Below are 23311 nucleotides of genomic sequence, written 5' to 3' on the forward strand. Positions count from 1 at the left end.
ACTCATTCATTAAATTTAATCAAGTGTGTTGCTGATGCACTTTAAGAAACCCATGCAGTGGCTGGAGGGCAGGAACCAAAACTCTGTGTTTATCTAACCAAGATATAAATAACTTTTTTTGCCAACAAGAAAATGTCGGGACATTTATTTGTATTTATTCTGGTTTTTAAATATTTTTTTCACAAGCAAAAACACAGTTACTGCTCAGATATAAATACTCTTTAAATACTTTTAAAATAAATACTTTTGCACAGTGCTGCATATATTGTTGACAAAGCCATGTCTGAACACCTCGGGGCCCTAAGTGACGTCCCCACCCCAATCTTATTATTTTGCATGCAAGAATGAAGAACATTTATTACTTCGTTAATTTTGGGAAGGAAAAAACTTTAGTAAAGGCTAATGAAAATACAATGTGTTTTAATAAACAACCAAACAACTATGCTGTGCAAGTAAATAAAAGAAATAAATATGAATAAAATAAATTACAATGTACATTTAAGTGGCATCATTACTGCTTTTTTTCTTTTGTTTTTTTTAGTAGTAAAGCCATTAGTGATATTTTGACATGATATTTTTGATACAAACTATTATCAATGCAAAAGTTTGGCCACCCTAGCAAAATTACACTTTTTGATGTTTTTTGATTTTTAAAGTGAAATAAGGACGCATCCTTTACCGAGAACACATTTCTTGACATTTCAATGCAAAATTACTGTTTATTTGTTGAATCTAACATTTTGGGAGAAACAAATAAAATATAAATTTGGCCAAAAATTATGGCACTTGTTATATTACATGCTTATATTGTATGTTGCAATAAATACAACTGAATAGAAATGAAAAAATAGAAATTTAAAAAATACATAATTTGCAAAATATAGAATTTGTTCATCATTATTCATCATTCATCCATTCACAATGTAAAGAGCAGCTTCTATTTATACATCGCTGGTGTCAGAACAGAACTTCTTATGTCCAAAATGTTAACTTTACAGGAGAAGGAAAAAACATGCTTAACTTGTAACGGAAGTTAATGTGACAGGGAGCATTTCTGCTCGTCCATTCATCATGAAATTTTAACACATTCTGTTGGGCAGCTTGTGTTTTCAAATTATGCACAAAGGTAAAACAGAATTGGAGATATAAGGTTTTGGTCTGACAGAAAAGATATACAGCAAATAACTTCATTCATCTCTCGTCTGTCCACCTGTTTTTCAGAGTATATTGATTTTTTGTCACTGATTTGTTGACCCTGGCCCAGCCCTGAGGACAGCTGTCTCTTACTGGATGCACAATAGTGCACAATAGAGGCAGGTTTTCTTACCTCAGTGCTTCAAATATAATAGAAGTCACTGGTTCATTCCAGCAGTGCAGTTGTGTGATTGACCACAAGGAGCTGAACAAGTCATAGATAGATAGAGAGAGAGAGAGAGAGAGAGAGAGAGAGAGAGAGAGAGAGAGAGAGAGAGAGAGAGAGAGAGCAGTAGTGCAAAGTGAGAGCACTTGTTATGAGGCAGGAGTGGTCAAGGAGAGAGAGTGGAGGAGGAGGGGTTGGGACAGAGGGATTTTCCTCCCACCGTGACTCTATAAAGAGCCTGGCAGTGAGTGAGAGAGGCAGAGGGCAGAGAGGGGCTGAAAGTGAGAGTGAGAGTGAGAGCTGGAGAGAGAGAGAGAGAGAGAGAGAGAGAGAGAGAGCGAGACGGGAAGGGAAACTCACTTACTCTTGTGTCTCTGAGCGCCGGGGTGTAGAGCTTTGACCTGTGTGTGAAATCGCTGCATTTCCCCTTTGGATTAAAACAGCTCAGAGGATTTATTTAATACAACAAGGTAGGAACTTTTTCTCCTGCTGTTCTTTGCACTGTTTGAGTTTGTGCAACTCCTCCGCTTCCTCACACTACACACAGGTGTGCACTACAGGTAACAGACTAACGTCACCTTTTAACCAGAGCTACACACACTTCTTCCATCCTCAGTGGTTACTAATCTTAAAATGTGAAAAGGTGGCATTTTATATGTTAATAGCCTCCACAGTCTGTTACCAAGTCTAATAAAAGGCAGTATAAAACACTTTTTAGAGAAGAAATGTTTTGGCTTACTTGGACGACTCTCATAGGATGTTTACTCTTCCTAATGCCTAAACTTCAGTAGTTTGCTTAGTAAGTGCTGACCTTTGGCTTCTGTGTTATGATGTGTATACAGTAGCCTTCAGGATCAGAATTCAAAAGTCTGAAACTGATGTATGAAATGATACGATTATGATGCTACTGCTCTACCATCTCACAGATTTCTACTAATGTAGCAGGAAGTGTTAGAAAATAAGTAGTGTTAGTATCCAGAATGATGAAGAGAGTCAGAGATGATTCCTTAATGACTGACAAGGCTGTAAAACACTGAGAATGAGTGCATACTAAAATTAATGTCCAGAATGCCTTCTATGTCAACGTGGTGATCACATCTTAGGCAGATAATGTATCAAGGAGTTACTGCAAATGAATATTTGCAGTATATTATTTATCATTTAATAACTTTTCGGCATCCTCACCCGAAAAAAAATGAACATTTTGAATAAAACATCTTGAAGAACCAGCTGGTGTCTAGCTATAGAGTATTTCAATCTACGCTGTATACTTATTATTGAATAAAATAAAAGAAATTATTAATATGATTTGTGAATGCTAATGTAAATGCATAAGTAGCATGAGATGTAGCTGAGGTATCTGAAAGGACTGTCTGTGGGATCTGACTGAAACATGTACGGACTAAAGAGGTGAACTGAGCTTTTTTGACCATAAATATAGGCTATGTAGTATAGGACTCATATATAAAGCATTGTAGTAATAAAGATTATAGATTTGTACAGTAAATATGGATTGTATAAATAAATAAATATGGAGATCAGAGCAACTTCATTGTTTGACCATTTTTTGGCACATGAGATTAATTTTTGCACACAAGAAAAGCTGTTAGAGTCTCAAACAGTGTTTCTTCAGATCTTCAGTTCTTCAGTCTTAAAGCTCTATCTTTTTTTGTCTGGTTAGTTGGTTGTCCTTGTTTTTTTGGTTAATTTTGTCAGTATCCAGAAAAAAGTCTCTATTTTTTTTCAATTTTTGTTGTTAACAAAGAATTGTTGTTCTACAATCTTTGAACAAACAGCTGCTTTTTACATTGTGTAAAAATCTCTCTACGCTAACTTTACAAGTAAAAAAGTTTTTGCCTTCTCCTGTAAAGTTACAATTCTGGAGATAAATGCTGTTTTTGGGAGACAAGAGAGACAAGAGCCCTATTATGATCTAGTTAAATAAACAAATACAAGAGTAGACAAACAAAAGTTAAATGCAAGTAAAGTACAGAGGATTGAAGAGAAATGACAGTGATGAAGTGTGAACGAGTACAATAAGGTGTTAACAGTAATGCATGAAGCGATGAGGCTTCAGAGCACAGAAAACTGAAGTGAAATATCTTTAGAGCATCGAACAAAAAACTGGTCGTGATGAAGAGAAGCTTCTCAGCTGATTTGAATCGGTGAACGTTCATTAGACTCAGCAGTGCAGTTTTTTTCTGACGTCAGTATGAGCACTACCTGTACTCTTGAGAAAGCTCTGCTGAATGAGCTGCTATTAGAAATGCCCTTAAGCCTGTGATTGTGGGTTGCTCTTGTGCCATTGTTTATATGAATAGAACTCTCTAGAAGTACTTAAGTGCATCACTGAAATGCCTTTCGGCTGACAGAGACAATTGCAGCCAAACACAATCTTTAAAATATAGCTTATATAACTTTTTGAAGTAATTTATTTTCACATGCCTTAAAGGTACATTTTTCTTGTACATTATTTGTTCTCTTGAGGTTTACTTAACATTTTTGTGGTTTTATGTAATAAAAGTGGTCATAATTCATTTTTACAGGACCATTTTCTAAGCTCTATTTAATTAATTAAACAGGCTGTTTTTGTTAAAGGGCCTTTAAGACTGATATATGTAAATCACCTCTGTTCTGATTGGCTGGCTGATATTCTGTCTCTTTCCATGTATGGATTGTACAGGGAGTGAATAGAACTTTTTGAAACTTTAACAATATTTAGACATTACTTTAAAGTCCCTTATTTTCATGGTTTTTCATGGTTTTCCATGATATGTCCTATATACGTCCTAACTTTACTGGTTATGTCTTACTGTGCACTGTGGTCTGTCAGTGTCAGATATTCCTGCTAATAGAAAGTTTTCTGCTTCATTCCTGTTAACATCTTTAAAGAATCATTTCTGATTCCAGTGGTGCCTGAGAGGATTTTATTAGTTTCTTGTTGTGCGCAGTTGTGATAGCCTGATGCGATCAGTATAATGCAATTGTTCAGCAGACAGCCCCCTGAATGAGCGGGGGTCATTAGGGGCTATAATATTAGCTGGTGCTAGCCCATCTGCCCCACTGGTGTGAGGGGATTTGATCATGGGTCAGTAGCTTACTTTGGACTGGGAGCAGCTGTGCTCTGGTCACTAATGGGTCAGCCATGTGGCTTTTAGCCAAATTATGGTTGAAAAGTAGAGCAGAATCCTTGAAGCATACCATACTGTACATCCTGGTACACTGTGATTAATTGATGAGAATAGACACAAATCTGCAGCTGAACGCTGTGCAATTCTATTCACTGCCAGTGTGTTAGCTGCACTTCACTGAAAATAAAGCACAGTGTCATACCATACCACAATTCTTTTGCTGTATATTGTGTTTGCAATATGCCTTGCAATAAAGTCAAAACACATCAGGGAATCCTTGATGTGGTTAGCTGTCGCTCTGTGATATGCCTTACAATAGATAGTTGTATGAAAAAATATCGATCAGATTACAAGTTTAGTTGATTTTCTAAGTGAAAGTAAATTAGCAAATCCTCTATAGGAAGCAAATATGACATTTGTCTGCAAATTGTAGTGCACAACAAATTTATTTACTGAGTTTAACATATTGGAAGAAAATACAACATAAAATATAAGGCCAACCCCCCCCTGGATGTTAAGTTCAGCAAATAAATAATAATTTTGCTTTAAAATGTGTGGAAGAGGGTGTGTACATATTTTTATTTACAAAAACTTTGGCATATATCTGTATTAAATTGTACAGTATGCCTTATTCAGATCAGAAATTATTTATGTTATATATCCGTATAGTAAAAAGTAATGGCAATTTCGCAAAACCAATTAATAAATGATATTTGTGCAGAACTGGCACTTATTGATTTATTGACAGTATTGATAGCATGAAATACATACATAAAACTCTATTTTCTTCTTGCATGCATGAGCGTACTGTGTATGGATCCATTTTCCAAAACTCCAGACCCAGTTTTACACTGAAATGTAAAACACCTGAAATTTTAAATAATAAAAAAGTCTATATATACCAATAATTTTGTGCCAATTCACCTAAATTGTCAAAATTGCTTATTATCCCAGCCTTAACAATTGGACAGCCCCACTTTATTTGCAGTGATGACTCTGTACTGATGGCTGTTTTGGTGGAAAGGGGTCAGGCCATAGTTAGCTGTTCCAGTAGTCACTGGGGTCAACATGACCCCCTGATTGTTGGTCTCTGGCTTCTGATAGGATTAATAGTCCTGTTCACAGAGTGAAGATGACAAACTGAGTTTATGTGCCTCTGATTTTCTTTCCCCCTCAATGACTTTACCTCATGAAAGTCAATGAAAAGGGCTTTGGAGAGGGAGAGAGAGAAAGAGAGAGAGAGAAAGAGAGAGAGAGACTATGCTGGCCCACTAAAGGCACAGTCATGCAGAAAAGTGCACAGCAATGGAGTTTTTTTTCCAGTGCTGCACTGTGTTCTGTGCGGAAGAGGGTATTGTGTTGGGTGGACGATGGGCTGGTGAATTGATTGGATAATTAATGACACTATTTATGTAACTCACTCACTGCTCCTCATGTCTTTGTAAGAACTCTCCCACAATAACCTAAGAGAACAGCAGGTGCTTTAGAAGCAATCACGTGTGGCTCTGAGCCATTGTTTCCAGGCCAAAGTGCGGAAAATGAGCAACAGCAATGCTGCTACAAATGGCCAAAGGTTAAAAGGAGACCGTACAGTGCCCCAAACAGAAGCCCATAAAGCCCCAAGTGCCATAAAAGCCTGGCTGCAGGGACTTATTAAAGCTACTGCAGAGCCCTGAGCATTTCTTGCTGAGTGTGTATGTTAATGAGCCTGTCTCACACCTGTACATACTAATATGCTAATTGACCAATTCATGTTCCGCCCACAAATGCATTCTTTCAAACAGGTTTGCAGAATGTTGATATAAAATGCAAAGTTGTAGTGCACAATTCTGTTTTTGTCAAAATACATACACGTAGAGCACATTATCAGTTTCAAACTATATATTTTTTTGTATGCAGATAAAGGGATGCAATGTTAGGACAGAGCAGATTTTCTTTTTTTTTGTTTAATCATGTGCTCATTTTCAGTTTCCTAGAACATAGTCAAAGTTAGAAGCACAGCATTTTGAACGCACCATATCAAGGAAAAACATATTTTCCTTATTCTTTTTAAATAAAAGACTTTGATGTAGAATGTAAACATTGTTAAAGTTTCAAAACGTACCATTCACTCCTAGTCTGTACATATGGACGGTACAGTCCTTATATAAAAAGATAGCATAGCATAAACAGCCAGTTTTTAATTTATTATTCTTATCATGTCCCAATAAACAACACATTTACATATTTCTACCTATTCTGCCTACAGCCTTTTAGCTCCGCCCACTCACGTTGAAGTTATGAGGAGTGTTTGCATCTGGACTGCTTTTAATGAAGTCCAATACAAGGCAGCCAATCGGAACATTTACATACAGTCGTATGCCTACGTTTGGGCACCCCTGGTCAAATTATATGTTTCGATTATTTTCAAAATGAAAATAAATACACATCCTCTACAGAGAACACACTTCTACATATTTTAATGCACAATTACTGTTTATTTGCTGAATTTAACATATTGGGGAAAAATGGCCCGTGCAAAAGTTATGTCACATTTTACATTTAAGGTTTTTTTTTCCAATATGTTAAACTCAGCAAATAAACACTAATTGTCCACTAAAATGTGCAGAAAAATGTTTCATTGATGTTTGTTCCTGTAAAGGATGTGTAAACCTTTCACTTAGAAAATCAACAAAACGTAATTTGATGAAGAGTGTTCAAACTTTTACCCACAATTGCATATCAAACTTAAAGGCACAGCAATAAAAACAGCCCATTTAACTCTAAGGGATACAGAAAGATTGAAAAATGGTCATTTAAAACTGAATGTAAAATCTCACTATGAAATCAAAAAAGTAAAATACAGAAATGTAGGATGTGAGCCCTTTAAACTGCTAACTTAATGTAATGTAGAGACTGGAACAAACCAACATATTTGTGGACAGAGCATGGACAGGTCAGCGTGTCCTATGTTGCAGTTAGATTAATTTTAACAGAGACAGCTCTTATATCCCATAACTTTGCTGCTCAAATGACTGTTTGGGTAGACAGGCGGAAGTGACTGTTATCCTGCTGATAACTTTAGGCTCTGTCATGTTGATAGTGGCAGGGAGCCCCTCCTCATGTCAGCTACTGTGCTTTCATGCCCCATTTAGATCAATGACCACTCCTTCCCCTATCTGAACTGCTCGCTGGTTTATTACACAGTTTTTATGGGCTAATCCATCTTATTTTGTCACTTCAGTCCACGCACTGAAGGAAACAGTAGTCGTTTTAAACATGATATAACACAGCTTAGCCCTGAATTCCCAGACTGTTTTAAAGATGTTTTAAAGCCAAGAAAAATCAGGAACTGGATGTAATAATACATTTGATACAAGACAGCAAGTGTAACAGTCTTACTGTCCATTATAGAAACAGTATTGCAACTTCCTCCCTATTTAATTCTCCCCATTTATAAAAATAACCCTGTTTGACGCAAGAGGATGAAAGCTCCAAACTTGGCAGAATCAGTGTCTAACATTAAACTGCAGGCATTCTGAACTACCCCAGAGTCTCCACCACTCTGAATAGCACATCCACACACATTCTTGTACAGCAGATTTTCTGACGTAAGCATTCACTTTGACTTACGGACGCTCTCTGAGTTCAGCAACATGATGAAAATCACACATCACTGAAAATTCAACATGAAATGAAAGATGGAGATGGGCTCCTCAGTTCACTTCCTCGACCTTGCCTTTGGTCCAGAGATATCATCTAAACTGACCAGTCACAATTCATGTAGCTACAAATACAAACTGATCAGTAGACTGACAAAAGCAACAAAGAAAGTGACTAATGACAATTTTTTTACTTATCCTTTTCAGTCTTCATGGTGTTTGCGTGTTTGAAGTGTATCTACGTTAATAAAAAAGGGCATGATGAACTTGTGTTTATCACCTTTGTTTACATTCAGGGATTTTTGGCTGAGAGAGCAGCGCTCAGAGTTTCAGTGTACTTCACCAGCCAGACAAAAATGAATGTGCAGAATGAGGAGGCACATAGCTCTGCATCACTCCATCAAAGGCCTGCTTGCAGCTCACACTGAAAAAAAAAATCACTGACCTTTCTTGCTTCAATTGTGTACATCAATATGAATATAATATGCAGCATAAACAAAATGACATCTTTCTCACATATTTCTGTCTATGGAAGCAATAAAAGTATTTTATTCACGTGGAAATGATTTCAATCAACACATTTCAATCAAGTAAATTCACTTTTTTCAGCATAGCTGACTGTGTTTCTGTCCTTCAGTGGGTCATCGTGTTTGAGCACAATGAGATGGATCGTGATGAGGCATAAATGGTGTAATATGATTTTCTAAAATGGTCATGCTTAATCATATTTGGGTATTGATTTCTCTCTGACAGTCGAGTGACGATGAGGCTGATGCTGGCAGTCAGTGCAGTGCTCCTCCTGCTGGTGGAGGGAAGTATGGCTTTAAGAACTCTGTCCCGCAGTCGGAGGGAGTTGGCCAGCCCACTGCACGTGGGGGGCATCCGGGACCCATACGGCTCCTACTGTCAGCGGAGAGGAGGCTGCTGCGAGGGCAGGAACGACCAGTGCACCATGCCGTACCTGGACACCATTTGCTACTGTGACCTCTTTTGCAACCGCACCATTTCCGACTGCTGCCCAGATTTCTGGGGACACTGTCTGGGAGTTCCCCCACCATATCAAAGTAAGTGTAAGAATTAGAGCCCAGCAGAACAACATGGTGAAGCTCACTATGGCCTATGGCCTAAATAAAGGTGAGCTGTACTATGTTGTAGATAATCAAAAGGCAGGTTGGAAACAACAAATTTTTCCCCATGCTAACATTAGCTAAGCTACACATATACACAAAATATATACCATTTTAAATGAATAAAGCACCCTAAATTTCCATACATTGAGTTTTTTGGCAACATTCTGTAAAGTTTGCCTACACTTGTCAACAGAAACAGATGACCTCAAGTGACCTATTGCTTTTACAAAATAGCGACAACATAAAATATGATAAAATACACCTTTTTTTAATAAGTAATTGAAATAATTGAATCAAGGAATCATTGATAATAATTGCAATAAGCAATTCAGCCAATCAGCCAATGAGATTGTAGTACCAGAATGATCTGCTTCGTAATTAAATATTAACTTGCACAGGTATTATTACAATACTAATTATTGTCAGTTGATTTTTTTGTTATTTCATATCGTTATTATTATAATATAATGATACGTATTTGAGTTTCACATCACCCACCCTAGACCTAAAGATATGATCAAAATCTCCACACCCACTAAAAAGACCTTCAGTCAATGACACGGAACAAGAGGAAATCCATTGCTCTGTTGCTTTGTATTACACTCCAGTGAAAATGGAGTGAGTTCCACACATTCCTGCCCATGTTAAACTTTAGCCTGTGTGTTTTCCTGCACAGCCTCTTTTGTAGTCCATCTGCAGTCATGAGGTGTAAAAAGTGTTGGGCTTTACCTGAGAATGGGCAGAGAACAGTGGACTTTTTATGAACACAGGCGGACAGGAGGCAGGATGGAGGGAGGGATGAATGGAGGTCAGCAGAAAGAATGCATGTAATGCAGAGAGAGCGAGTGCCGGGGGGGAGAGGGAGGCAGGAAAGGGCCGAAGGGGATCAGAGCAGGTATGCACGTACATGCTGGACAAGGCCTCTGTTTGCTGAAGGAGGGACAATCACGTCCACAGGTGTTTTACAGCAGCCTGCAGCTCATACACACACATGCACAGGCACACACACACGCAACATATTTCCCCAAGCATGTGACCCTACCATGCACATTAAAATGAGGACACACAAACCTCACCCACAGATTTGTATTTTATCTGGCATATCTGTATGATCAAACTCACATCTGGTAGGAGTGTGATGTGAGCATAATAGTTTAACAACTTGAAAAATGCTTGTTTTGAGGTTAACTAACCAAGACTATTTTCACTATCATCTAATTATTTGTGCACATGGCAATATAGTACAAAAGTGGATGCACACTGGAATAAACACATATTTCATGTTCCATTTAAAGACATACTACACTGTGTTTTGTTTTATGCTACTGACACCATCCAAAAAATAAAAAATACAAAACACAGCTGGTGCAGAAGCGTCTCATACACTGCAATAACACAGTGTTTAGATTTGCTATATTAGAAAAATAATTTCACTGCACAACCACATTATTCTACCATCTCAAAAAAAAGACATTTTGTTTTTTTCACATTACATTTTTTCTAGTCATCATAATTTCAGCACAGTAAAGTTTGGCGAGCTTGGGGAACAATGCACTGCTCAACCTCAAACTCCACCTACAAGCACAGCCATTGGCTCACGAGTGCTGTTGCAGTCATTTTATTGGTTCCTGACCAAAACATCTGCATGAATTAGGGCATGCTTCATGTAAATGTTATATAAATAAGGTACTGGTAGGCTGGTGCGTGATTTCATGCACTGAAGCTGATGCAACATTTGCAAATGCAAATCTCTTTTCACGCAGTGCAAAGGTTTCATGAATCAAGCACAGAGTACTTCATGCGTCATGAAAGACAGTCAAATCCACGCTCTTTTTTATGCAACTTTAATGAATAAAGGCCACTGTGCACATTTTTAAAATTAATATTAAAATAAGTAAGTAATAATATTCATTAAGATTATTAGTTTATTAAAGATTATTTATTATTTGTATGTGTTATGTATATGGCAGATTTTATCTATACTCATTTTGTTATTTATAGGGTTTTTTTAATATTGAGTCATTAATATCATGCATTGATTACTCCACGTATTAGTGATGTAATAATTAACTACTATCAATAGTATTATTACTTTATTACAACAACATTGCTAATATTTCTAACTTAGATACATACTTTATAATCTATTATTACCATGCCTAAATCAGTATATAAAATATTTATTTATAACTCAGTGGGTCAGTTTCCCAGTCAGGGAATAGGAAATTTTTTGGAGAATCTCCATATAGAACTCTCTGTAGTCCAGGACTTGACCTAATCGTTGTCCAGGAAAATGACCTTATATCTGTATTTATTCATTATGCCTAAAATCGCTAAAACACTACAAACACTATACTTTTCATTTTAGTATGACAATTGACACCCACTTAACTACACTCTCCAGGCTTTCAATGCATCTTTTTTTGTGTTTAGTTTTCTACTGAACAATAAAATCATATGAAATGTTTTGACTGTGTGTGTGTGTGTGTGTGTGTGTGTGCGTGTGTGTGTTTGTGTGTGTGTGTGTGTGTGTGTGTGTTTGTGTTTGTGCGTGTGGCACTAGAGGTTATTAGACATCACTGCAGTGTTAGTGAGAGCACTGACAGCAGAGATTAATGACTGTGTCTGCTGCAGACTGTTGCAGTGTGGGAGTGAAGTGTAGAATCTTCATTACTGCATATGGGAGGGATTGCAGTGAGCAGGGAGATATATGTAGCTTATGGTGCTGCCCACTCACATCCAGCTGCCCAGTGTAACTCTAATTAAGCCCGTTAAGGCATGACGAGAGCAGGGTCCCAGGGAAAATAAAGGAGAACCAAGCCAACATTCCAGCACCAGATTACTGAGGCTCAGTGGAGTTTCAGCCCTTAGAACTGAAAGAAGTGTTTCTGTTAACCCCATCAGCCCTGTACACATAGAGCAGTCAGCTAATATATCCACCAGTTGGCGCTGTGGGCAGCTATACATGAGTTAGGGACAGTGTCTGTTTTTTGGTAATAAAATTTGACAATGGGAAAAACAGTAGTGAACATAAAGGACGATTTTTTCTGCTAAACACAGTGTACTACAATAGTGTAGAAGTACTTCAGATCAAAACGACTCCCAAGTTAGGATTACAAGATATATAATTACTAGACAATCAGGTAGGTTTTGTCACTCAAGGTGGTCAAGTTGCCTGTTGTGACAGAAAGGGGCATTTGACTGACATGCAAACCGACCCACAGACCATGATTTTTACATGATGTTAGAGACAGAGATCAAAATGGTGCTACAACAAAAAAGGACCTGTGCAAAAGCTATACAGTACCCCAAATTATAAAAATACCTGTTAAAATAATGAATATTGGATGGTATGAACTTTGCAAACGTTTTTCCAATCCAGCAACTATATCTTATCTTGAAAGGCTCATTGTCACAGTGTATATGAAGGCAACTGCGTGCTACTGATGAATACTCATAAGCTACATACATAAACAAAAGCGCACAAAGTCGCTATCTTGAAGATTATGATAGCTGTGCTTATCTTAGCATACATTACATGGACCAGAGAGTGTGAGGCAGAGACAAACTGAAAAACAACAAAAGCACCTTTGCAATGAGTGACCACCCCAAAATGAAGCACCTTCTGCTAGCCCCTAGTAGCAACCTGCAGACAAAATACTCTTCACCAATGTGTTTGATGGAATACTCTTTGGTAACAGTTTATTTGCAGTGGTCCTTTGTAGATGATTAATAAACTGTTAACAGATGATCAGTAACACATCAACAATATATCAGTGAAGTTGCAGTAGCAAAGCACCTGAATGCACTGAAGTAAATATCTTGAAGGTGTACTGTTGATACATTCCTTACATTAATACATGGATTATTGATGTTACATGAAGTAAACATCATGTGTTACTTTCATTACACAAAACCTAACCTTAACCAACCTTCTCCAACACCTAACCATGGCCCTAAGCCTAACCTTAACCTTAACCAAAACCTAATCCAGTTAAATTACAGTTACAAAATGGTGTCAGCAGGGTGTCTATAACAGCTTGTTGAGGATGTTGAGATGGTCAGTATAATACATGTTACATGTCCAGTGACCTCTCAGGTTAACATCTATAAATATAAACTTGGACACTCCAAAGAAAGTGAAAAACAACTGGATTCAGTAGATTATAAACAAATTTTATTTACGCAGCAATTTAAAAGTCTCTTCATAATCTACTGAAAGTATTCACTGCTATATAATCATTGATATGTTGTTGATATGTAAATAAAGTGTCACCTACTCTTTCAGTTAATTTTCTATTATTTAGTGGTAGTAGAATAGTACAACTAGTACAATTCAGTCATGCTACCCCTACCAGTGTGTATGTTGATTGGAGATGTATCAGAAATGCCAAAAAGGTGTGTGACTCACTGTCTCAGCTTCCTGAGAATCTAAGAGGTGTGATGGTAATCGGTGTGTGTACTGCAGACTGACTCACTGTAAATTGCTGTCTCTTGGTTTCAGGTATTTGCAAAAGAAACGGCCACAAGTTCCATTCAGGGGCCACCTACAAAGAAAACTGCAATTTATGGTAAGATCAAACAATGCAAGTGCAAACATTCTCCTCCATACAGCGAATCACACTGCATGGAGCAAGGGGCTGTTATTCAGTACAGTAGTGTGTTTTGCAAGATTGATCCCCAGACCACGAGGGCTTAGCGAGTGTGGAGGTGGAGAGACACACATTCCTCAGCTCTTTCTCTCTCTCCTTCTTTCTGTCTGGGCACTGCTTACTACACTGGGTCACTGCACTGATTGTGTGGACAGTGAAAACCCACTGCATATCAGAGTACAACGCACACATGACACATTACTGCCCCACGTGTTTACCTTCCTCTCCCCTCTGCATATACATCAGCCGCTCGCTAATGCAATTAGCTTGGTCCATAGCAAATTATCCTACACTCTTAAAAATGACCCTTCTTCATAGGTTCTTAAGTAAAGACAGTGGTTCTATACAGAACCATGAACACTCAAAGAACCATTTGCATGATAAAATGGTTCTCTGCCTGGTGAAATGGTTCTTCAGACTGATGGAGAATGTGTTATATATGGTTCCATATAGCATCAAAAACACTATATAGCACATCCGCTTTTGTTACGATGTCAAGCTTGTAGCAATAGAAGAACCCTTTTTGGTGCTATGTAGAACCCTTTTCAAAAAGAGACAACACATTTTCCATCAATCTGAGGAACAATTTCACCAGGCAGAGAACCATTTAATCATGCAATAGTATAGAGACAGCCTGATAACAGCAGAGTCCCTCTTAATGCTTTCTATAGTACCTGTGCTTTACATATCTTGACTGTGAGGTGTGTCCTCTATTTATTGTGGATATCATATACATCCTTAAAAATAAAGATTCTAAACGTTTTTTGGTTTCTACAAAAACTTTAATTAGTATAGAACCTTTACATAACCTTTACATTATGAAGTTAATATCATTTCATTTACAAAAGTAATTCTTAAACCCTTTTCACAGCGACCATAAAATATAATTTCTGTCTCTTTTGTAGAAGATCTGTTAGTTGAATTGTATATGTTTTCCTTTAATAACTTTTATGGAATATTGCTTGATGGAAATGTGTATGATTTACAAAACTGGAAGTGAACTGGATTTTTGTCTTAATAGGTGAGCAAGCGAGTCAACATTTATTGAAGTGTTTTTATTATTGTTTGTGTTATTTGCTCATTATGCTAAATGCTATTTTGTATTGCAGAAATTGTGCACATTTTTGATATCAATAATGCTGCAATGCTGTCTGTTTTATCTCAGCATGGCTGTCTTTATGGAGATCACTGCAGGCATGTGCAAACGTGGGTTCTCAGCCACTGCTCCTTTGCCCTCAGACTGTACAAGTGCACTCTTGGTTGGTGTGCCGCCACCATTCTTTAAGATCTGTTTCAGCAAGATGAGGCTCAGCCTTGAGAACAGAGCTCATGGGTTGGCTTGGGTTCTATGAGATTCATTGCTCTTGAGCGCCCCCTCTGGTACACTAACCTTTTATGGTTCTCCTCAGTAACTCCAACCTATCATATGTCACCACAGCATTAGATCCCACCAGTAAAACACTGATAATCTCTTTATTAAATAATAAAAGTAATGAAAGAAGGTGTGACATTCCATAATGATAATGGCAGTGATTATTTTGAACAAAAGCCAAACATAATGTTGGCAGTAAGGGGTGTTAATGGCTTGCTACATCCAGATTTCATTATTGTAAAAAAACAGGTCTCTGTATGAGACTCTGGAGCTCATAAAAAGAGAGCTAAATGCTGCATAGTGATTAAATAGTGTAGTGAGTAATGGCTCTGCATGCTGGTGACTCAGGTTCAAATCACCTGTGTAAATAGTAATGTCGGTGCTTCACTTTGGCTCCCTTTGGAAAAAAAACTCTCAGCACAACGTTTGGTTTTATCTGAAACATTATTTTACTCCCTCTCTTGATAACTAACTGCAATTAATATGGTAAATTAAATTCATGTTCATGTTGCCCTTTTATCTCCTTGAGCCCCTGCCCTCCAAAATGTCTCTGCACAGATCTGAAGTGTGAACTCTTCATAGCAGGAGATTCTCACTCTCCCATTTTCACCTTCATTGCTCACTAGCACCTCAACACAGTGTCTCAACAGTTCACTGCAGAGAGCCAACAGTTTCCTAGTTAACCTGATAACAGAGTTACAGGGAAAAGTATTTTATGTTACTGTATAAAAAATAGAAAGTTGAATGGCCACTATGAGGCCTGAAGAAAGCGGCTACAAAACCCCCCACTTCAAGTTTTTGTTCTGTCAAATAATTATTAGACAAAACATGTTTTTCATATAAGGAAGATACTTTGATGAACATGAAGCTGAGTGTTGGGTACAAGTACTCAAAATAAATAACTGCTTTATATTAATAAAACCTTTGCAGGGATTTTGTTTTGTTTGAACTTAAACAAAACAGTGAAAATCAGACGTCACTTTGACAAATTCAAAAGAAAGCAAATTAATATACACACACATGGCCAAAGTGTGTGACTCACTGTCTCAGCTTCCCAGAATCTAACAGATGTGATTATAATTGCTGTGTACTGTACTGATTCACTGTAAATGATCATTTTGTTTGTTTTAGGTAAACTTTAGACGGGCAGTGCAGTTTACTGTGTATGGCAGTAGTGCTGCTGTACCTGCATAAATTCTAAAGCACTGGTAAATGCCTGGCTCTCCCAGTGAGCCTCCTGCTGAGCAGCAGAGGGTAAATTGAGCATAATTGCTGCAGAATTCTTCACCTCTCTACGGCAAACTGCCCAAGAGCTGTGCACTTTGATCCTCACTGAGCACCTCTTACTCACCACTCTCCAGAAAATACTATCTGTCTCTGTCCACCTCTCATCTTCTGATTCAGTCTCGCTCACTGAGGTGTATCATTGCTGGGGCTATTACCCATAATTCTCAGTTTCTTGTCTGATGAGTGTAGCTGTATAGGGTGGAGTAGACAGTCTTATCTTGTTTTTTTTGCTCTTTATGGGCTTTTATGTAAAGTGGATGTGTGTAGGGCAATGGAGAGGTGAAGGGTTACTGGGGAGAGGCATTCCTTACTCATGTGCCAGAGCTCTTTGACACCTAAGTGACATGAGCCATGTTTCCAGGAACAAGCAGACCAGTGTGGCTGCTGTCAGCATCTATCTGGAGTTTATATGTGTTCTTACAGAACTGTCGTTTGCACTTATTTAATGATTTTCCTGAATGGATGTTTACAGATACACTGTCTAGAAAATATATTGTTTTCAGTAAATGAGATTTTCTTTGTGGTATTGCAATAACTAAACCCCTTAAACTCTGAGGATCCACAGTACACAATTCAGTTCCCCACTCTCATAACTGTGTAACTTTCATAGTAGTTACTGAATAATTCATAGTAGGTACTAAATAATTTAAAGCGCTTACTGAATGATTTGTAGTAGTTACTGAATAAGTTATAGTAGTACTGAATAATTTACGGTAGTTACTGATTAATTTATAGTAGTACTAAATACTTTAGTTACTGAATAATTTAAATCATTTACTGATTAATTTGTAGTAGTTACTGAATAATTTATAGTACTACTGAATAATTTGTAGTAGTTACAGGATAATGTTTAGTAGTTACTGAATAATTTATGGCAGTACTGAATAATAAGTCTTCAGATCAATACAATATTACACATAATATTCTATTATTTAAATAAAATAAAAAGCCTGGAGACGAGACGGGGAGTGTGGAGTCAATACAACTTAAATGATATAATTTCAGTGGATTACGGTACAATTATATTCCCTGACTAAAGGTTCTAAAATTTGGCGGTACCACCCCAGTGACAAGATTTCGTGACAGATATAGCATTATTCATATTTCAACTTCTTAATGACCTTGTAATTCAGAGGATCCTGTAAAGTTTGGGATTGGGGAGGTTTACACAAAATGAAGCATCAGCTTTGGAACGTTTTTTTTTTACAAATAGGCGTGATAGCGACAGAAAATACCCCATAGAGAAAAACTGCTAAGTCCTAATTTGGTTTTCGCTATGTAATAAAAACAACAAATTCAAAACAGGCTGTTCTTTCAGCTTATTTTCCATAAATGGACCATTTGGACTGAGGAATGATAGGTTTTGAAACTTTAACAGTTGTTCATACATCAAAGTCTTTTAATTCAAAGACAAAAGACAAATTTAGTTTTCCATAATATTGATCCTTTAAGTTATAGCAAAAGAACAAAACTAACAAAAAAAAGAAACAATGTGCTTATTTATTGAAACATTTTGAAAAAACTCCCAGACTTTTGAGTGCAGTGTGTTTTATGTGCTGTCTGCGCTGTACAGATGCTGCATGTCTATGCAGCCAGAAGAGGCTCAGTTGGGCTGTTTGCGTGCCAGTGCCTGTGAGGTCAGCTGGCACTAAGAGGGACAAGAGTTGCCAGTCAGGACAGGGTCACTGTATGTTTGATACACGGCCAACCATCATTCTTCCCAGCTCTCTAAGAAAACATAACAAACATTAAACAAGAGGCCCAAATGCTCTCTGCTTTAGGTCAACTTTCTGAGTTTAAACTAAATGGCCTGAGGACATGCAGTACTTGACACATCCATGTACAATTTGCAATATACCCACAAACATAGTACACTATTACTCCACTCAGAGCCTCAAGCAGAATTTATCCAAACTGCATTGTTCCAGTGTACACATCCTCCTCTGGCCAGCACACAGGCTTTAGTTGCATGTAGCGGGCAGGACGTCCGGTCATGCTTGGCTTGCTCAGTCCTTCATTTGCTCCTTCAGCTGGCCTGAGTCTCTTTTCCACTGTTCTTATCTCATCCATCCATACTCCCTCTCTCTTCTCACTCCTTTCTCCTCCTCATTAATGCCATGGCCTGCAAAGCAGTGACAGCAACACCAGTGAGCAGCTGGTAAAGAGGCCTGCAGTATGGCATACTTTCAATAGCTAATCAACCATCTATTGTTAGAGGACAGGAGTTTTGATTGTTTTTGTGATATCTACAGTATTTAGCACAATATTTACTTAATAATTGATTATATTGCAACTTAAACCTACTTTCTATGCTATCTTTATCTTGCAGGCTTTTTAGCATTAACTGAGTTTATGAAAATCATTAAATAATATAATATTGAGTGGGTCAGCATCTTTTGTCAATAAACTATATCTCTCATTTTAAAACCTGTCACTGCAAACATGTGCCTTCTTGAGCTCCAGCTGGTGTGGTTTGAAGGCTGTTTCTTCTCTTTAAACGATGCACACAAAAGCAACTTGACTGCTAATAGCTCCCCCTTTTGGGAGCTAGGATGCTAAACATGAGAAAGTAAGTTAATGAGTACTAAATTAATGTCTATGTGCTTTACATATCAAACACAGATGCCTGTGGGAAAACATGAAATATAAAATTTTTATCATTTTAAAACTCATCGGGACACTTAAGCTGTATGGAAATGTTGCACTCTGGGAAATCCATAGCAGCAACAATGGGAAATTTGCTCTACCATACCCCAATGGGTTATCAATGCCCCAAAATAATCCATTGTTTTTACAGTAAACAGGAATAAAACATTACATGTATGTATTGTTTAATATTATTTAGCAGTTTATTTAAAGTGGTATTATTCCTCTGTATCCCTATATTACATTCTATAGCACAGGCCTACGTCTGGTAAAATGGTAACTTTATAGATAAAGAAAAAAGAGTTTTTAACTTAGCATACTGTTAAAGTGATTTTAATGTAATTTTATTTCACAGCTGGCATTTCAAATGATGTGAAGAAAAACAGACAGTAGTGTTATCTTTCTAAGAAAATGTGAAAATCTCTGTCAGAAATGTGAAGCTGTGATAGGATAGTGAATGATAAAAGTGGTCCAGATAGACATCCTCAGCATGACAACTGTCATTGCTGAAATGCAAACTCTGATCACCCGTATATGTCCTGTTTACTGATTAGTACACATTTTTATATGTCTCCAGGCTTTTTATTACACAACACATTTTAGAACACTTTTACTGCCTGTGTGCTGGGCTCATGTGCGTGAGTTTGCATGTTTGCTATGTGGAAAGGTTTTCGTGTTTGTATGATAAGCTTTTGTAGGTGAGATAGGGCCCGGTGGTGGAGGATTATCAGCTGGTTCAGAGTGATAGTACTTTGCTAGACCACAGTGCTATCTGTGCTGACACCTTCAGCCTCTTCAGCCCTGTCTTCACTCTCTTCATCCAGCACTTTTCCTGCAGAAACTCTCTCGTTCATCAGAGATGACGTACACTAATATGATGTTTGTGAACAAGGAGGCTGGGGAAACACTGGCATCTGTCCCAGTGGGATTCTTTCACATGAGACGTATTGTTCACCTCTGTAATCCAGAGATTTCCTGAGCTCAAGCCTGGCTGGGCTGTCTGGGGTGGCCTGACCGTGTTGGCATGAAGGTCACCTGTTCCAGGCTCAATAGTGAAGATCTATGATTATTAACCCTCCCAGGACCCCAACGGTGTGTATGAGTTGAAACATTTTTTCTTGCATTTTGGCTATTATTACTCACTTGTAGCCCAGGTGCAGAGATGCTGAGGGAAATGTTACTGTTATGAGGACAGTCTTGTTTTGTGGAAAGAAAACCGGTTTCTTTCTTTCATTTTATTTATTTTTTTGTAATATTTGATGTTAAAACAAACAGAAAAGTGAGCCGATGCAGCATGAAAATCAAATGTAAGTGTTATAAAGTATATAACCACAATGTTTCCCACATATATGATGTATTTGGGTGGGCTCTCAAATGTGCTGATGGCCACCCAAGTACATTTTGTCTTAGTTTAACAATATACAATTTCCATTTCATCCCATTTTAACAAATTTCAGTGAGAAAATATTTCATATTATCAGTACAGAAGAGCACACAGTGTTAAAGTGCTACAGTGTCATTTCTATGACTGAAACCTTCACCTTAGCCAAATCCATGAGGTGTTAAAACAGAAAACATGTAAGGTTTAACATTCACTTATTCAGGCTCTTATTCAAAAACTCGATGACCCCCTTAAAATCCCAGTCTTATTAATTACTAAGGCTTATTATGCAGTAACTACAGGCACTTCAGTGCAAACTGGCTGAGCTATTCTTAGGTTACAGAAGTGTGTAATAAAACTTTAAACCAAGTATGATGTTATCAAATAACAACCCCATTGTTAACCCTGTATCTCATTTTTTTTTTTTTTACATCATTTGAACGTAGCACACATTAAAATTAAGAAAGCTTTTGCTTTGACCTGTGAAGTTACTCTTTTAGAGATACATGTTTTTGACAGTGCTGATATGAATAAGTATATAAATCAAATGTACAGAAACACAACAATAATGACCCTCAACCACTGAAAGTTAGACATTGTCCCTCTTACACACACTTGATCGAGTGGTCCTGCAGTGGTCCCATTTCTACTATACTCAAGCTTGAGCAGAGAACTTAGCGTGCTGTATTTTTAGGTAGTCTAGAACAACAGATCAGAGAGCGCTGCACTCCTTATAAGTAGAATGTTAATTTACAGTATGTGCTAGAGATGGAGCGTGATGGCAAATCTGCTGGACCCCAGCCATCCTTGTACACTCACTGGTCACTTTATTTAGACTGAAAACGGACTTTCTTGCTGCCTTGTTATTGGGCTGCTTTACAGACAAGGTAGTTTAGCCCTGTAACGAACAATTATATAGTTGACATCACCAGACTGAATGTGCAGTATCAGTCTGAATACATACATGAACTCTTGCGTGATTTAACACGACATATCTTCATCTTTCTGGTTCCACCTGAATTGAAGTCAGAAGCCTGCATGAGTTTAAATCAGCCAGAATTATCCACAGAAATCTATGTTTTCCATAGCTCACCTATGGGCCCCTATCAGCAGGCCTCAAAGGGGGAGTGGAGGAGCAGCCCACGGTCTGAGATCTAGAGCCCCCTCCGTCTATCCCGCTGTCATCTTCCGCAGCTTACTGTGGTGTGTAAACATGGAGAGAGCACACAAACACCCTGTGCTCTCACAAGGGGGGTCACAGGGGTTGTGTGTGTTACGGTGTGTGTACTATCACTGCTTATGACCCAGGATGCTGAAAATTGAGCAGTTACGGTGAGCTGTCACGAGGAATGTGAAAAAATATGGCTTCCCACTGACAATAGGCCACCTGACACCTCAACCTCCAGAGATTTGAGTGGCCTTTCCTGCTGCATTGTGCCACACCAACTGTCAGATGTGTTTCTGCATGTTTACCGTGTGAATGTATGTCTGTTCCAAACCAATAAGAGCAGGTTTTACCATCGGGGAACTGCTTTTTTCATCCAACAAAGAAAGCACAGTGTCAAAGGAGCCTGCCTGTTTCCTCTAATCAAATTCAACTTAGGGGAGTGGATGGAGGGGCATTGGAGTCGACCAATTCAACAATTCAATCTTTCTCATGTTCTTTTGTGTGTGTGCATGTGCTTGTCAGGGATATAATGGTTTTCGGAAGTGAGTTATTTCTGAATGAATCTTTTGTTAGTTCCATGACTGAGGATGGGTTTGCTGGATACTTTAGATTAACTGAAAAACCTGAAGAACTGGACGAATTTTGGCATTTTCTTAAAAAATAGAATGGCTCTTGGCTTGGATGTACATTTCCAGGAAAAACCTTAAACTAGTAAAGGACCTTCACATCTGGAGCGTCCAGTGACTGCAGGTTTTCACTCCAGGAGCACAACTGATTCCACTTGTTTAATCAGTTGGCCTTCAAACAACTGGCCATGCTTTGTGAACACATGCAGCCACATCATCCTTTAGCAGACTGGACACTGCTGTTTTATGTCGAGGTTCTTTAAAGGGCCCATATGGAAAACTGAATTTCCCTTGCTTTTTTTAAAAAATGTTTGTTTTAGTATGTAAATACTGATACAACCATTCACTGGACCAGTTTATAGTCCATACATTGAAACTAAGCCACAAAACAGCATATTTAGAATTCATTATATTGTGAAGTAAAAAATACCAGCACATTTACACAAATCCACATATTCAGTCCACAGCAGTTAAGTTCCACCCATTCACTCTGAAGTTATAAGGAGTACTTCAGCCTGGATGTGCCTTTCAATAAGGTACAAATATAGGACAGCCAATCAGAACACAGGTCACTTATGTATATTAGTCTAAAAGGAATAGTAAGAAACACAGCCTGTTTAGTTCTATGGGATACAGAGAGGTTGGAAAATGGTCATGTAAAAATGAATTATAATGAATTAAAATGTTTTTGGTACACAAAACCACACAAAACACATTAAATGGAAAAAATGAAATACATAATTTTATTAAAAGCTTCTTTAGGGAGCTAAAGTGGTTTTTCTATGACATCGCTCCAAAGAGAGACACCCAAGTTTGGCACTTTTATTGTATGTGGTAAGTTTGCTAGGTTATTTATCCTCCTAAATAGAGGTATATGGGTCATTGACATGATATGCATTTTTTTGTCCAAGTGCCTT

General features: G+C 37.8%; 1 protein-coding gene across 1 annotated transcript in view; it reads left to right on the forward strand.

Annotated features, from left to right (window-relative positions):
* The first annotated feature begins 1541 nt into the window (after nucleotides 1-1541).
* The window catches only part of tinagl1 (tubulointerstitial nephritis antigen-like 1), a 41160-nt gene continuing 19390 nt past the window's right edge, over nucleotides 1542-23311 (forward strand). The window contains exons 1-3 of the mRNA XM_036566478.1: nucleotides 1542-1830; nucleotides 8886-9196; nucleotides 13767-13833. Of these exons, the coding sequence (XP_036422371.1) occupies nucleotides 8896-9196; nucleotides 13767-13833 (368 nt within the window). The 5' untranslated portion in view covers nucleotides 1542-1830; nucleotides 8886-8895. The remainder of the gene's footprint in view (nucleotides 1831-8885; nucleotides 9197-13766; nucleotides 13834-23311) is intronic.

Source organism: Colossoma macropomum, unplaced genomic scaffold (genome assembly GCF_904425465.1).
Source record: "Colossoma macropomum unplaced genomic scaffold, Colossoma_macropomum, whole genome shotgun sequence".
Lineage (NCBI taxonomy): Eukaryota > Metazoa > Chordata > Actinopteri > Characiformes > Serrasalmidae > Colossoma > Colossoma macropomum.